The following is a 17776-nucleotide window of genomic DNA, read 5'->3' as shown; positions in this document are numbered from 1 at the left end:
TCACTAGGTGGGTTGCAAATTGGCTCACAGATAGAACTCACAGTGTGAAAGTAGCAGACTCCCAAGTCAGACTGCCGACCAGTCACGAGTGGAGTCCCACAGGGATCGGTCCTGGGTCCTCTCCTGTTTGGCATCTACTTCTCAGAAGTCCAGGCCAACATGGAGAGACTCTGGCTGACCAAGTTCACCGATGATTGCAAGCTGGGAGCCATTACTAACTCCCCAAGTGATGTAGACATCCTACAGAAAGGCCTCACTGAGACCAACAACTGGTGTCGAAACCATGGCATTAAGCTTAATGCCAAAAAATGCATCGTCATTCCCTTTGGGTAAAACTCAGTTCCCACTAATTACCACATTGATGGTAGCCCACTGAACACTGAAGGTGTTATAAGAGATCTGGGGACACAGGTTGACAGCAACCTCTCCTTCGACCACCACATTGCCACTGTGGTCAGAAAGTCCTCCTATGTGGCACATCTCATTACCAAAGGTTTTGCATCCAAAAAGAAAGAGGTCATCATCTCTCTCCACTCTTCCCTCATTAGACTAGTCATCGAGTATAATGCCCCATTTGACATGTACCTCACTAAACACCTGCAAAAGTTGGAAAGGCCACAAAAGTACCTCATGAAGAGGATCCTAAGCCTTAAACACATGGCCTACAAGGACAGACTCAAAAAACTCCAGCTTTTCTGTCTCATATCATCTATTAAGAAGAAATCTCTGCTTGACTTACAAAGCTATGTCTGACCCAGCCCTGTTAGAAATGTTACACATACCTAATGAAATCTGAATCCCTCTGCACCATACACTCCAGGGACCTCAACCTCATTACCACAATCAACAGAACATGCTGGAGGGACAGGTTCATAACCCAGAGACTGCCCATGCTCTGTAATAGACTTCCCATACATGTCAAGCAGAGCAACGCACTGGCCCTTTTCAACAAAAATCTTGATGAGTGGATGGGAAGTAGAAAGTTCACCCCGTGGATCTCTCCAGTGGGTATACTTGATAGAGGCACTGGGAACTAATGGTGGAATGATGCCAGGGCACTTCTATGGACTAGGCTTGTAAAGGCTTCAGGGCCACTGGCCTAGTACACACCTATGAACCTATGATGCCAACAGACTATGAGACCACTCGTGAGGCAACAGTGAACACCGGATGAGCCTATATGTTAAGGAACTATCTTCCCTAAAGATGTGTCTTGCTCCCTGAAAGCAGTTTATGGACATAGACCACATCCATACCCTCTAATTCTCAAAAAAAAAAGGAGTGCATTTTCCCCTGCTTGTTGATGAATCACAATGCAATCACATAATAATGTGTAGGCTGGCCTCTGTGTGTGATAATGCACGTTGGACTGTTGGGTCCTGACAGTGCCACCCCACCAAACAGAAGTGTACTTACTGACATTCGCAGCAGGGATAAGGGGCTTGGAAGGGAGTCACTAGAGTTAGCTTTTGGTGTACATAACAAAAAAATAAGGCTACACTTGCATGAACTAGAAATCTTCATCGGTTGTGTCAGTGGTTCAGATAGTGGACATTACTACACCCTCAGATTGGAATAAAGCACTCTCATGAAGAAACTGGTTTAAGAATCATAATCATGGCCATGGTCATGAGCCTGAGATCACATAACATGCTCAGGCTGTCGGTGACTGCCCTTGCATGAAGTGAAAGAAAACTTTCTGAAGAGTGAGGATCATACCTATAAGAAAGTACTCTCTCAAGCAGATTGTACCTTCCTGTGAGGATCTTGCTAACAAAAAGGTACAATCTTCAGGAGTGTGTGCCCAACATGCTTCAATGAATGTGAGAGGCCTCAAGTGCGTTCCTTTTGAGACTGATGTTTAATGCAATCCCTAAGGACTGAAACAGACTCAGAAGTCACTTCTTCACTGAAATTAATTAAATCTCTGCCAAAACAATTAGCAGCCAGCTATCCAGGTAAGGAAAAATCTTCACTTCCATGCATACTCTGATTTACTGCAACCATGGACATGCACATGCCCTTGGGCCTGAGCTGAGATCAAAGGGAAGCATACTAAACAGATAAGGAGTTTCTTCTACTCAAAGTGGATAAACCTTCTGGATTCCTTTCCATTTTTGTGGAGAAGGCATTCTTAAAAGTCCAAACAGCACACCCACTCTCCTTTTGATAGGCAAAAAAAGAAGAAACTGTGCAATGGACTACACTAAAGGAATCTCTTGGGGAATCAACTGGTTTAAGCTAATGATGTGCAGAATGGGCTTAACGTCTCTTGGTTTTCTTAGGCATCAAAATGAATGTGAAGTAAAAACTGAATCTTTTCTTATATGGTGGGACCTCTTGGATAGCTCAACTTCTGTATGCGGGATAAAACCTCCTCCTCTGTGACGTTTTGATATGACAGCAATGAGAGACAGTGAGGTGGGGGCAGAGTAAGATGGGATACTATACAACCTCTGGATATTACTGTCCTTATGCACACCTGATCTACATGATGGTCATCCACATGAGCAGGTGGCGGGACAAACAACCACAGACATCCTATAGAACATGAACAGTCTCACTGAAATGTAAAGAACTGGCTTTTGGAAGACGGGAATTTCACATCAACAGCTGACAGGGTTTTACCTTCTTACATATTCTCTATATGTGTCCTGACAGGTGGTCCAAAAATGCAGTGACATCAAAGGCAGCTTTCAGAAAATTTGCCTCACTATGTTTAGCAAAATCAGTCTGATGCAACGAGATGTGATGGTACAGTGCTATGCCAGCACCATCTGCCAAATTATGTGTAAGCTGCATGGTAAAGTTTGCAATAGGCGACATGGTGTAAGCTGACACTAACTCACTATTCATATCTGTACTGGGCAGCCTTTCTAGAAAGTAGCACTTCCATGTCAGCTAGCTCTTTATGGAATCACATCATGTGGCATGTTGTTCATTGCCCTCAAGGTAAATGAGGAGGGCTTGTAAATAGAGTTCTCAAACCTGTTCATCATTCTAAAATCCTTTTCTGACTGATTGATGCCAGAGCTTTCTAGTGTAGGAGCTTATTTTATTCATCCGTTCAATTATTTATTTATTTATTTATTTTCATAAGGGATAGTCTGATTCTAATCCTTAGTATTATACTGTTCCTCAACTGAGGCTATTGTCAGTAGGTACTGCACTAGTAACTTTAGTACTTGCTCCTGCCATTAGTTCTGTTCAATCACCAGTGCTCTTTCATTTGTTTGACAGGGATCCAGACTCTGGCAACACAGGGTAATTCTACAATAATCTGAGTGTCAGGGGACACGTTTCTGCTCTTTCTCTCATTAGACAAGGGCCAAGACCTGGGTGAGTGTGGGAGTTGAATATATGTCCAAGCTGTCAGGGAGTGGAATGGCGTGCAGCATGTCATACTGCACCTAGTTCTATGACTGACAGTGCTCAACTCCAACTGCATATGCTTGCAGCAGTAACAGGATTAAACATGCGATGGGCCTTTTTATTATGTATAACCACACTTCATTTGTAATGCAGTCAAAAAGCCACGTCCCTCAAGCCAAAAAGCACCTACATGTGATCTCTGTTCTCCACCAGGGATTCAGATATGCAGCTTGGGTTCGTAGCACATGCTTCACCCTCCCACCCTGGACAGAGGAGAGCCTACAAAGCCTCACTGTTCTCCACCAATCCATATCACTCAGGAAGAGGGAATGGAGGGACAGAAAGCTTTTGTGGGATGCACTGAGAAGAGGATGAGGATGTCTACAGATCATCACACCTTCTGCTTTATCATTTCCAAGATCTCCCTTAATTTGAAGTTCTCTAGAAAATGATGAAAAGTAAGCCTTCATTCTACTAAAGGCAGTGTGCCTCCTGTTACACTGAGGTTTTCTTCCCAGTCCTGGAATGGTCTTTTTCCAAGGAGGACAAGCAATGATTCCAGACTCACCACAGGCATCTTACAAGTACCCATCAGTCCATTATTCTAATGCAGAATAAGGTGGGCGAGCACAAGTAAATGTTGGTCTATAGCAGTGTCAGAGCTAGTTGTTTGAGGGTGTACAAATGGTCTCTAGGTGATGTGGTAACATTGACTAATGTCACCAAAAATGGGCATGGGTATTTGCAGTGATAAGTGTGTCAAGAACCTGACCTACACTTCAGCCTACACACACTCTGCAAACTAATACATGTGCCAACATTTACACTCAACACCCACACCAATCAACAACCACATGCCCCAAATACACAGGAGACGCACTAAACACACTTTTAACATGGGGGGACCCCACTTATCCCACAAAACTTTACATAACCAACTCTGAGATCATACTACCTTAAGAGAAGTACTGCTCAAGATATGTCTCACAAAATCACCCTTTTCACACAATACACACCTCTGACACCTTTTTTCAAAGTTCTTGTCAAACATACCAGACGTACACTCTAACACACATGTCCAGACATTCACCACATCTCCCAAATACATACCCACTCTTCACCATTACTCCAACCTCTCCTTGCAATTATACACTGTATGCAGTCAGCCAGAAACAGAATGACCCCCTACCTCCAAATATTCAAAAAGCACTGTAAGCTCCCAGTCACTCATCCCACACTTGCCTTTTAATCACTCATGCAAAATGTTACACACACACCACAAAAACATACATACTTCCCATCTCTTCTAAATGCGAACATATCCCTTCCACTTTTAACCACTCATTTAACATCTATCCTATCACAATGAAAAACTTAACTCCGACCAACACAAACACACACGCACTGTTCTGCGACACCTTGTCACTCTCTTACAAGCATTTACTGTACAAGAGAGAACTGTAAGTAGCATAGCAATGCCCACCTCATGCACATGCTGTCAATGACTACAGATGTACAATTATGTACATTTAAGCCACCTCTGACTAAATTTACTACACCAGTTTAAATGCATGTGACTTGAATATTAATATGTGTTTTAGATTTTATGCTAATACGGTGGCTTCTTTCTTAAAAAAAGTACACAGTGTCACTATTTTTGCCATTTGTAGAGTGAGAGAAATATAGGTTGCTGTTATACAACAAAAAATTTGAAATTCAGAAAATATTATGGATTTGAAAAAGAATATTAAGGCTGCAAAAAAAGTAATATAAAGTGTGTACATTTTAGTAAAACTCTTGATCTCCTTTCCAATATATGCCATGGGGTCTTTAACATCCACTTTGGATCTCTGAAATTTCAGGTTACAATTTTACTCAAAGGACAACACCTCTTGAGTACAGCGTTCCCTGCAAGTGCTGCATTGCACTGCCAAAACCAGAATAAAAGCACCTGGTGTGCTCAGAGCCCTTCATTCATGCACATTAGTCTGCCAACATCCTAGGATCTTGCAAATGAACCTACTGCTGGTCCCTGCACTGTGCATTTAAAAATGCAACCACAGTCAAAGAGAAGAGGTAGGGATTCAAGCTTCCAACATCTTTGAAGGCAGCTAAAATAAAAATTGGCACTTACGGTACTGCCTGGTGTCAAGCAACAGAAAGTGATGGTGCCAGTGCTGGCTCAGAATCTGATGTCTACAAGAACAATTAGAAAATTTCAGTTTCTCATGGGACAAGCAGTATACAAGGACTGAGTTCTTAAGTGTGTGATATGTAGAAAAAATGAAGGATAGTGGGGCTAGGAATGTTTTCTTGCTCTTAACTGGGATGCCATCCCACTGGTCAGCAAGAGGTGTGCATACCACTAAGCACAGGGAAGAGGCAGACAAATACCAAACAGAGGACAGTAGAAGAAATCTCAGTGCATACCCTACAGAAGGATTCCAAAGATAGAATAAATGTCTTCTTTAGAATGTACTAAAGCTAAAGCAAAAGCAGAGACAAAATGCAATTCTTCAGAGTACTTATAAGATTTCTAACTTTGCAGTTTCACGCTGAAGAACAATAAAAAAATTATTAGCAATGCAAGGATGGTTTATTGAGTTACACTCTGCAAAATATGATGTTAAAATGCATCAAGCATTATCACTCAAGAAAGCAATGTGGACATGAATAGTTGCATAATAAATTCCATAACTGAATTCATGCTGTCACTGAATACAGACTGCCAAAAAAGAAGTTATGTACTTACCATAATGTTCCATCTGCATTGTTGTTCATTTGTCTTCAACCTGTGGGTACAGGCACCAACATCGGTGCCGAGCTGGCCATATCCAAGCTAAGGTGCCGAAAATGAGCTCCTCCTTTACCCACAACGCCCCTCTCTCCCTCACTACCTCCGATCATGTTTGCCTGACAAGTAGGTTACTGACCCAAACCCCTAGAAACACACTGACAGTGAACAACCTCTAGAAGAGGAGGTAGGACAGAGAACAGTAGGCCTCCTCTGCCAGGCCCAACACTCATGGACAGGGGGAAGGAGGGAGGGAAGTTTGAAGACAAATGAAAAACAACAATGCAGATGAAACATTATGGTGAGTACATAACTTCTTTATCTGACATTGTTGTCTTCATTTGATCTTCAACCTGAGGGACAGAGTCCCCAGCTATTTGAGCCCTGGATGGCCCTAAGGAAGGATCTTTCGGAGCACGGTGGAACCAAAGGAAGCTCTACTCCTAGATGAAATATCCAATTTGTAATTGGATATGAAGGTGTGAGACCTAGCCTATGTAGCTGCAGTGCATATCTCATCAACTGGTACCCTAGAAAAAAAGATTGATGAAGTAGACACAGCCCTGGTGGAGTGTGCCTTTACTGTAGAAGAAAGAGGAACACCATGCATCTTATAAATAAATGTGATGCACTTCGCAATCCAGTTGGCAATGGTTACCCTGGAAACAGGCGATCCCAGTCTGGACTTAGAATGTGATACAAACAGCTGATTGGACTTCCTGAAAGATTTGGTTCTGTCTAGATAGAAACGGAGTTGCCTATGTACATCAAGCATGTTTAACTGATACTCCCCTTTATTTTGAAACTCTGGGAAGAACACAGGAAGATGAATGACGTGATTAACATTCTTCTCTGAGGCAACCCTGGGTATGAAGGAAGGATTTGGCCTTAGAGAAACATGATCATTGTGAAAAATAAGGCATGGGGACTGAATGCAAAGCGCCTGTAACTCAGAAACCTGCTTAGATAAAGTAAGGGCTACCAATAGAGCTGATTTCCATGACAAAAACTGTAGATCGACTCTTGCACAGAGCTCAAAGGGAGACGACACCAGCACTTGAAGTACAAAGGTTAGGTCCCAAGGAGGGGCCCGGTCCTTAACTGGAGGCCGTAAAAGAAACATTCCTTTCAAAAAGGCCTTGCACAATCTAGAAGCTGCCAGAGAGGAATCCTTTAGTCCGACATGATAATGGGATATGTCAGCTAGTTGGACTTTAACTGTAGAAAAACTGGCACCTTGGTTGAAGATACAAGCCAGAAAGTCTAAAACCAAAGGAACAGAGGCAGTGAAAGGATCCAGCGAATTGTGGGATGTCTAAATGGAAAATTTCTTCCATCTACTAGCATAGATCTTCATGGAGGACGACTTGTGAGTGGAAAGCAATATCTGCTTCACAGGACATGAAAGCTCGAGAACTCTAGCCATCACTAGAACTGCAGAAACCAAGCTGTGAGCTTCAGGCTTTCCAAATTGGAATGATAATCACCATCCGGATTGAAAATCAGATCCGGACATCGACCCAGAATCCAAGGAGGACTGACAATGTGACCCCAAAGGAGACAAAAGCAAACCTGATGAGGCCAGAAGGGGGCAATGAGGATCAAGCGGCACCTCCACCTCTGAGCTTTCTAAAGGAATTTCGCCATAAGAGGAAGAGGGGATATGCATACAGCAGACCAGGGGGCCAAGCATGACCTACAGCATCTCTGGGAGTTCCTCCTCTGGCGGGAATCAGGGCGAAAAACTCGCTGCACTTCACACTGGAAGTTGAGGTGAAGAGATTTGCAGCTCGGCTGACCCCATTTCTGGAAGATCATATCCGCCATTAACTGTTTCAGAGACCACTCGTGAGGAGACAAAATGGTCCTGCTGAGTTTGTCCGCTAGGATGTTGGAACTCCCCAGAATGTGTGTTGCAATAAGAAGCCGGCCTGAGGAAATTGCCCATAGAAGCCAGTCGTTCAGGTAGGAGAAAACCCATATCCTCTGCAGCCTGAGATACGCTGTGAGTACTGCTACCACTTTCACGAACACCCTGGGGGCTGTGGTGAGGCCAAATGGAGGTACCTGAACTGATAATGCCTGGCTCCTGATCAGAAGTGTAGGAATGTCTTGTGACGCTTGTCCATCTTTATGTGAAAGTAAGCATCCTGTAGATGTACTGAGCACATTCAGTAGTCCTCTGGAAGGCAGGGAAGGACAGACTGAATTGCAAACATCCAGAACTTTGTCTTGGCAACAAACCTGTCCTAGAAAGTGAAATCCAAGATCGGTCTGTGTCCCCCTGTCTTTTTGGGCACCAAAAAGAACCTCAAGTAGATGCCGGATAGTCCTGGAGAGATGGCTGGATGACTCACTTGTTGAGCAGCTTTGAAATTTTGAGTTCGGCTGTCCCCCTGAGAGCAGGTGGAACATCTGGGGGTGTCTTTTGGGTCTTTGGTGGATGAAGAAATGATATCAGACAGCCTATGGAAATTACAGTCAGCACCCATTGATCCAAAATGATGGCTTCCCACGCTAATGGGTGCAGAGAAAAGCGACCCTCGACTGCCTCCTGGGTAGGACAGCCAGGCAACACTTCAGGGCCGCTAGAAGGACCTATTCAGACAAGAGTCTCGAGACCCTTGCTCCCCCGAAGCCCTCCTGCCCCTAGGGAGGCGTCTGAAATAATAATCCCCTAATCTGCCTCTACGGGAAGATTTTGCTGGTGCGTCTTGATGGAAGTTCCCTGGACTTCCGGAACCACAACTTCTTACTGCCTCTTTGATACTTGCACTAGCACCTTTCTTCTTTATTCAGCAACAGTGATCTGGCACCGCGGCAATTCGCCTTCAAGGGTCTTACCATCCTTCTCACACTGGACTAAAGTATCCTACACAGACCAAACAGGGAAGATCCATCAAAGGGGGCATTTATGAAGGACACCTTGAAGGGTTCAGAGAAGTGGCTAAGCTGCATCCAGGCCTAACACCTAGTAGAGATTCCTGAACTATCTGCTCTAGATGCGCCTTCTGTGGCATAGGAGAGGAGTCTCATAAGGGTGGAAGAAATAGCTTTGAGAGTGGCCAGTCTGGAGAAGATAATCTTCTCCTCTGCTGACATGGACTCCAGGCTAGACGCAGAAAGCTCCTAGACGAGTGATCTCTGCAGTCTAGTAGCATTTGCCATGTAATTCAGTGCCTGCAGAGAGAAGGTCCCTGACATTTAAACACACTTCCCCAGTCTATCGCTCTGGAATCCCTGTCAGGCATATGGACAGAGGAGCTCTCCCGGGGCCAGCTCCTTTTTTGTGGCAGCTGCAACCACCAAGACAACAGGAATGCTCTTCTGCCAAAAAGCCCCGTCTAGGGGGGGGGGGCTAAGAACCTTGTCAGGGCATTCTGGGGGTGGTTCCACCACATCCGGTTCCTTCCACACCCCATGGGTGATGAGGTCTACTAATGGGTCCGCAGGAGCAATCACCTAGGAAGTAGATGTGCCTGTGCCGAACGGCTCCAGGAACACTGACTCATTTGGACAGGGCTTTGGGGCCAACCATCAACCCTTCGGTCACACAATTTCCATGATGTCTCCAAAGGAGGCATCATCAGGGGGAGCCCTCACCTTCCTCCCAGTCTGTGTCTTCAGTGACAGACTCAGGGCTGGAGGCAATGTGCCTACCCTTGCACAGGTGCTTCTGATGGGCTTCCTTGGGGAAAGATTCTGGGGATGAACCGGAAGCCTGGGGCACCAAAGGGAGAGAAGTCTGGAGGGTGTCACTGAAATGGAGGACTGGAGATGTCGGGTCCAGAGTCCAGCTGGAGCTGAAGAGGATCTGGAGGAGGAGGCACCGAGGATCTTAACACCGATGCCGAGAGGACCCTCTCCACCACATCGAATACAGATGGAGAATGGGAGATCGGCACTGCAAGCACCTGCGCAGAGACTCTGAGCGCAGTCGGAGCTGAAACCCCAGACCCCATCTGCACTGACAAAGGAGTCGGTGCCAAGCTGCTCAGTGCTGAAGCTCAGAGGGGAAGGGAAGGCACCGAAAACCTCGATGCTGACACCAAACCCTCGGTAGCAGAGCAGACTACGACTCCAGACAGCCCTCCAGCACCGAAGAGAAAGGGCTGAGGAACTCAAGGCCATGGTCTGCATTAAACAAACCAAAAATATAAATGCCGGCATTGACACTGGCAACTCTGACATCCAAAGGTCTCAAAGTCCTGGGGCTCAGGAAAGGAGGACACCCAGAAAGGAAAGGGAAGGACCCCCTGCTCATGGTCGGGCGGGGGCAGGAAGGACCCACAGCTGGATTTGAGCTCGAAGGAACCGTCTCATCAGTCGGTCCAGTTGTCTTTCGGATAAGCTATGGGATGACCTGTCAGAGGAAGCCACAGATTGCAGGCTGAGAGTGGTGCCTGGGCGAGGCTGAATCCGGGGGCTTGAGAGAGAACCTAGGCTGAGGAGAAGATAACTTAAGCCTGATCTTGGGAGAAGGTTCACCAGCAGCAGGGGAAGATTCTGCAGATCTCCTCTTCTCCAGGGGCCTGTGGTCACGATTAGATTTTTCTCTCTCTCCTTCTCTCTCTCTCAGCTTTCTTATAGACATCCTTGCTTTTAGTCTCGGGTGACTTAACAGGAGGCTGCATCCCTGTGCCTGTAGCAGAAGAACTAGGTAACAAACCCTTAAGAATCAGTTTGTTGTATCTGTCCGTGAAGGTACGGGAAGAAAACCCCGCACAAACAGAGCATCCAGAGTCTAAGTGAAGGACACCTACACATACTACACACAACGTGTGACCATCCGAGAGTGGGAGTTTATGCCCACACCCAGTGCATTTTTTTAAAATCAGCACCTTTCTCTGACTTGTCCGATTTATCAGCCATGACAGACAGAAAGAAAGAAAAGGGAACCTGACCAGAAGAGACTTAAAGCAATGAAAACTGCTATCTACGAAGAACAAGAAGGGTAGGGAAAAGTTCAGAAACTAACAGAAAAGTTTTTAAGATGGTACCAGAGTACAAAGATTCTTGTAAATAGCCAAAAGCTCACAAGAAAGATGGAGCTCAAGATGACCCGCTTGTAGCTGGAATGGTGGCAAATGAGATCTGAGGTAGTGAGGGACAGAGGGGCATTATGGGTAGGGGAGGAGCTCAGTTTCAGCACCGTAGCTTGAATATGCCTGGCTCGGCACCAGTGTCAGTGCCTACACCCACAGGCTACAGATCAAATGAAGACAACAATGTCAGATAAGTTCTTACTTTTATAAATTAATACAAAATCTCTCTTACCATGAGTTGGTGTCAGATAGGGCCTACAAAAGGTGCAGTCAAGACCACCTTCAGCAGCATTTTCTAGTTCCTCCTCAGTATTAAGATCTTGGCAGCGGGAATGAATCCATCTAAGAAAAAATGATATCATGGTTTAAAATGGACAGCAGTAGAATCTGAACTATGAAGACCTCTCAGATTAAGTTAAGACTATTCATATACTACATTTAGATTAATCTGTTTTGTGACGGAACAATTAAGAACACAGCAATAAGTCAGCAGGTTAAAAGAAAATTTAAGGCCCCCATCCAGATGAAAAAACAGCACTCAAACTACAACTTTTTAGTACTGACTCACAGATCTTCAATAAATGCTTAGACAGCAAATTATAATTGAATTAACTCTTTCCATCCCATCCCAAAAGAGCATATTTTAACTTCCAATTTTAAAGTAGAATTCTTAGAGACACCTACTAGGCCTCTGGTCTTTAATGATGACAAACATATCACCAAAAGAAGGGTCAGATCCTTCCCTTTCTGGTTCTTTCCTATCCTGCCAATGCTGAATGAGAGAACAAGATGAGAAATCTATACATAGGAAGGATATCAATAAGACATCAATGATCTGCAGACAGCTAAGCTGCATGTATAATTAATTTACAGTTTTTGAGGAGTAACTAGTCCAGAAGGCTACACAGTCAAAGAACACATGCACAGCTATAGTCATCCAGAGAGGCCAACTCCACTGGTAGACCCAGGATAAAGTCCTACGATCGAAGAGGCCTGTGTTTACCTATAGGTTTGGACACCTGCAGGAGCTAGTGTTTGTACCGGGAGTGGGGTGGGGAATGATAAGGGAGAGACTACCTATTTTTTCTGGGGTGGAGGTGTTGGGGACACACTGTAGGCAAACGTAAGAGGCACAGGTGGTAACACCATGACTGTGCTGGCAATCTGGTGTTGCAGGGAAAAAGAATCGCTCTCTGAATGAACTTTTACCACAGAGGTGGGAGCATTTCCTTCAGTGTACCACTTATATACACCTCCTCTCATGACAAAGCCCAGCACACTGGAGGGAGGTAAGGCTTAAACAGACCACCAACACCCCCAAAACACACACACACACACACACACACACACACACACACACACCTATAACCCTCTTATTTCATCTCAACATTCTACAGCCCGTTAAAGAAACTAACCTATTTGCCAGTATTGGACAAGCTGGCAGCCCTCTAGTTTGGGGAGAGTAGACTGGACAGGAGTAGTGGATATCAGACAGAGGTGCTAATCATTGACAGCAAATGGTCAAAGAAGTAGAATGAGAGGAGGTGTGGCCTGGGGAAGGGTACTGGCAAGGCATACATCATCATAAGACTCATTAGTCTTGGAATATCTATGAATTTATAATGAATGAACAGAGGCTCTGTGTTTAACTGATGGTCAGCTGTGGGGAAGCAAAACATGGGGCAAAAAGAAAACTTTCCTCACCTCTCAAAGGACATGCTCACTCCCCTGTTCAAAGGGTGTTCTGTCAAATGACCACAGAGCAGGCAGACTCAGTTAAGCTTCTTCCCCCCGGCCCATCAAGCACTGCCAGACAGGAGGAAGCATCACAAAGAACACTCTAGTCCTATCTTCCTGCCAGGGATTCTAGGAACTGCCCTCCAAAAGTATGAAGTTAGTCACAAGCCTTCTCCAGCCATTCAACTAGAAGAAAGGCACTGCTAACACGTGCCAAACAGAAGGATGGGTGTCAAGTTCAGCACTCACTGAGGGCAAAGAAATGTCAAAGTGAACATGAGGTCACCACAGGGGCAGACATGCAATCCAAGAAAGGTGTGGCCTATGCACGCTTTCCATTTTCTCTGACTTCCGATAGTGCCTTGGCATTGTTATAATGCTGTGTGATGATTATTTCTACTGGTCTCCATAGAAGGTACTATCAAAACAGCTGCCACTCTCCAACTAACAATTCAGTCCAGGAGTTTCTGCCTCCTGCACCTCTGGGCACCAAAAACTAAATAATCAGCAACTGTGATATTCTTATTTCCCAAGCAATATAGAAAATATCAGTGTGGATCTTGGTTTGTAATTTAAAAGTTGCACTAATAATTTTATGGCACATTTGTTTCAGGTATCAAAATAAGAGGACAGGTGGTCGACAGATGTGCGAAACTCATAATCCCTGGGTAGGGGAATATTTCCCTTCTACAAGGACTGTGCAATTTGACAATATATATAATTAGCAGGGGGTGTGGAGGGTGTAGAGCGTTTGTCCCATGCAAAAAAAAATTTCCGTTGGTTTAGTCCGCTCTGGGGTAAGCCTTGGAACATGCACAGAATGTGTTGATAATTGGGACTTCAACGTTAAGATGTTGATCTACTGGGTGTCAGTGCACTGTTTGATCAATTGCCTGGCACCTATAGATAGATATATATATATATATATATATATATATACATACACACACACAGATGTATACATATACATATAAATATATATATATATATATATATATATATATATATATATACATATATATATATATATATATATATATGTGTGTGTATATATATATATATATATATATATATATATATATATATATATATATATATATATATTTATGTAAAGAGAGAGAGAGATACTGATACAGATATATTTTACACACAGACATCCACACCATGGCAATACAAAAGGAAAACGCAGCCAAAAAAAGGAGGAGGGGGAGAGGATGCTGTTATGGTAATTTACTTATACAACTTGTTCAGCAGTTAAGACCACTGCTGCAGTAACTTAAGCTACTTGGATCAATTAACATAGCTTACAAACTAAAAAGGGAGGAGGGAAAAATAAACTATGAATCCAGGACTCCGCAGAGAATGGTCCTAATAAACCTTGTTCAGGGCTTGGGAAAAGAATCCAGTGTGTAGAGCTTTGTACAAGTGTGTACAGACAAATTTATTGCCTCTAGAATACTACTAGAATCCAGTCCTTTCCAGAAGGCTACCAAAGAAGCCAAGCCCCTTGTGGAACGGACCCTAATTTTGCCTGGAAGTGGCTTACTATGGTGAGTATAACAAAAGGCAATTACTTAAGACAAATATCTGGAAACAGTCTGCTTTGACACTGCTTGCCCTTTCCATTTATCATTGTAATAGACAAAATGATCAGCTTTACTGATGTCTTGAATTTAGTCTGGGTAGTAGACTTTTGACAATTAGAGGAAGAGTCAGCAAAGATAACACAGACTTCAAAGCTGCAATAAATGGTGACTATGACCAGGTACTTTGTGAATATCCTTGGTGCAGTGGAAAGTTCAAAGGGTAAGAAACAGAACTGACAATGTACTCCAGACACAGAAAATCTTAAAAAAACACCTGAGCAGCTTTCCAATGGGAAAGTGATGGTAAACATTCTTTAAGTTTAGCTTTACCATGAAAGTTAAAGAAGGGAGAATAGATAAAAGGGAATGAAGGGATAGCATTCTTAACTTTGAAATCTTGACAAAAGAAATTTAGAAAGGTACAGGTCTCTAGGATCCTTTATTCTTTGGCACCAGAAAAATCTTTAAATAAAACTTCTCCCATCAGACAGGTGAGCACTGCTTCTATTACTTCTCTGAGCCAGCATCTGATGCAGAAGGGGAGAAAACATGGAGACATGGTTTACAAGGCAAGAAAGAATGTTGTAAAATGGGACAGATTCCCACTGCCAAGTGTAACCTGCTAAACTTCATTTAAAGCACATTTGTCTATCACAGTCTGGTACAAGGGAAGATGAAGCAGAGTCAACCACTAGCTGCTGAGGCACAACAGGAGTTGGACTGAACCACAAAGATTTCCGAATAGCTTTTTTTCTTCCTGTAGGCAGGGGAAGGTAAAACCACAGAGCTGTTTTATGAGTAAGCCAAACATAACACCTGGAAAGTGGATAGAGAAGCCAGGATGAACACGTGATACAGAGGTAAGCAGACCACCAACAGTAACCCACAAGTACAACATATTGCTCTAAATATAAATACCTATATGTCTTTTGAAAAATTCTATCAAAAAGTTGAACTTATTTTTTAAAACAAAGTTCACAAAAGTAATTACAAACTTTCTAAGAAAAACAATGCCAGTCCCCAAAACATTCAGTTTCCTAACCAACGCAATGTTTTACTAAGAAAACACGAATGATCATCAGAAAATTAATTTTACTGGAAGGTTTTTCCCAACAAGAACTTATCTGCTCAACCTTAAACATCATTAGCTGACAGTTCAATGGGGTCAGCCGAAGTAGCACTCCTCAGCGGCAAAAAATATCTGATGAAATTTGGTGATGGGCCTTTATATGGAGTGCCCCTCGAACTCCTGACAAGGCAAATGGAAGGTGCGCAAAAGGTTTGGAAAATGGCCAATCAAAAAAGGTAGAACCGAAATATAGACAACTGCAACAGTGATCAAAAGGTTGACCATCATATTTTTAATTTAACAACTTGACAGGTTTTAAAAATTTCTTACAGAATACTTTGTCAAAAATATTGAGAAAGCAAATGGTTGTAACTAAGGAAATGATTCTATTAAACGGGCATACAGCATACAAATTAAAGGTACATAGTAAACTATTAAGTTTAATGCTAATGGCTGCAAAAAAGCAATTACTAAAAAATGGAAATAAAAATTTAAACCAGCTGGTCGAAGTACTGGACACTGTAAATGAAACAAAAGAACTGGAAATGGGATCTTTCGAAAAAGGAAAGAGCAAATTACATTGAAACAAAACAAATTTGTGGAAACAATACATGCTGAATACTGCTCAAAAAAAGGAGAGAAACTTAAGGGAAGGCACGAATTGCGCAATTTATACAATGCTGGAGTGAATGACAGTTAATTAACATGAATAAAGGAATGTTAGTATGGTCTGTTTTCCTTTCAATTACTCGTATACCTATCTATAAATACACACACACACACATATATATTTATATATATGTGTGTGCATATATACATATATATCTACATATATATATATATATATATATATATATACGCACATATATATATATATATACACACAAACACACACATATATATATATATATATATATATATATATATATATATATACATATATATATATATATATATATATACATATACACACACACACATATATATATATATATACACACACACACACACACACACATATATATATATATATATATATATATACACACACACACACACACACATATATATATATATATATGGTTCTAGATTATAACACCAACAGCACACAACATCGACAACGACATCACCGACACCACATCATCGACAGCTCACAAACACGACACCACACACACTCAACACATCATCACAACAACCAATAAACAAAACAAATTCCCTGACCAAAAACCACACACACAACACAAGCACACCTAAATCCTAACAAACAAACACTAAACCTAACATACACAACTATCCACTACCCTAACCGAAACCCTAACCCTAAGGTCCGTCACTATCGCACACTAAGCTAACCCGATCCCTGACCCTAACTCACTTAACCCGCCCCTAACCAAACAAATTCACTACCGCACCCTTACCTAACCCACGCCCTAACCATAACTCACTTAACCCGCCCCTAACCGAAAACATTCACTACTGCACCTTACCTAACTTCGCCTAACCCTAACTCACTTAACCCGCCCCTAACCCAAAACATTCACTACTGCACCCTTACCTAACTTCGCGCCTCTAACCCTAACTCACTTAACCCACCCTACCCCTACAGACAGCCAACATCGCACACTTACCTTACTCGCACCCTAACGTCCGTCATCACCGCGATACTTACACATCCTTTCCCCATCTCGTGTACTCGTCTGTGTTTTCATCCGTCGATCTTCGTGTCGGTGATTTCGCTGTCGGTCTTCTCATCTGTCGACGTTGTAACCTAGACCCATATATATATATATATATATATATATACACACACACACACACATATATATATATATATATATATACATATATATATATATATACACATATATATATATATATATATATATATATATATATATATATATATATTTATTTATGTGCATTTGTTAACCAGGTTGGTCCAGCTGGGACAGAATTACCATTTCTCAGTGGAGACCCAAGGGGAAAAGGCCCATACAGACATACAAATACATACGAATAGAGACAAATTAACAATATTACAGAGGAAAACAATATTATGGGTACAATGGATAAGAAAAACAAACAATGAATGTTTGAGAAAATGAGTAAGGTAGGCCAGAGGCATGCATGCAAAAGATTTATGAAAAGGTGTTCTGAGCAAGATCAAATTGCA

General features: G+C 42.7%; 1 protein-coding gene across 1 annotated transcript in view; it reads right to left on the bottom strand.

Annotated features, from left to right (window-relative positions):
• KMT2C (lysine methyltransferase 2C) overlaps positions 1-17776 on the bottom strand; it is a gene marked incomplete in the record, with an annotated part of 4117755 nt that overhangs the window by 2148964 nt on the left and 1951015 nt on the right. The window contains 1 exon segment of the mRNA XM_044066891.1: positions 11444-11553. Within this exon segment, the coding sequence (XP_043922826.1) occupies positions 11444-11553 (110 nt within the window).

Source organism: Protopterus annectens, chromosome 3.part1 (assembly GCF_019279795.1).
Source record: "Protopterus annectens isolate FY-2018-M chromosome 3.part1, PAN1.0, whole genome shotgun sequence".
NCBI classification, from domain to species: Eukaryota; Metazoa; Chordata; order Ceratodontiformes; family Protopteridae; genus Protopterus; species Protopterus annectens.
The sequence above is the reverse complement of the archived record's forward strand: the minus strand, read 5'-3'. Positions and strand labels throughout refer to the sequence as shown.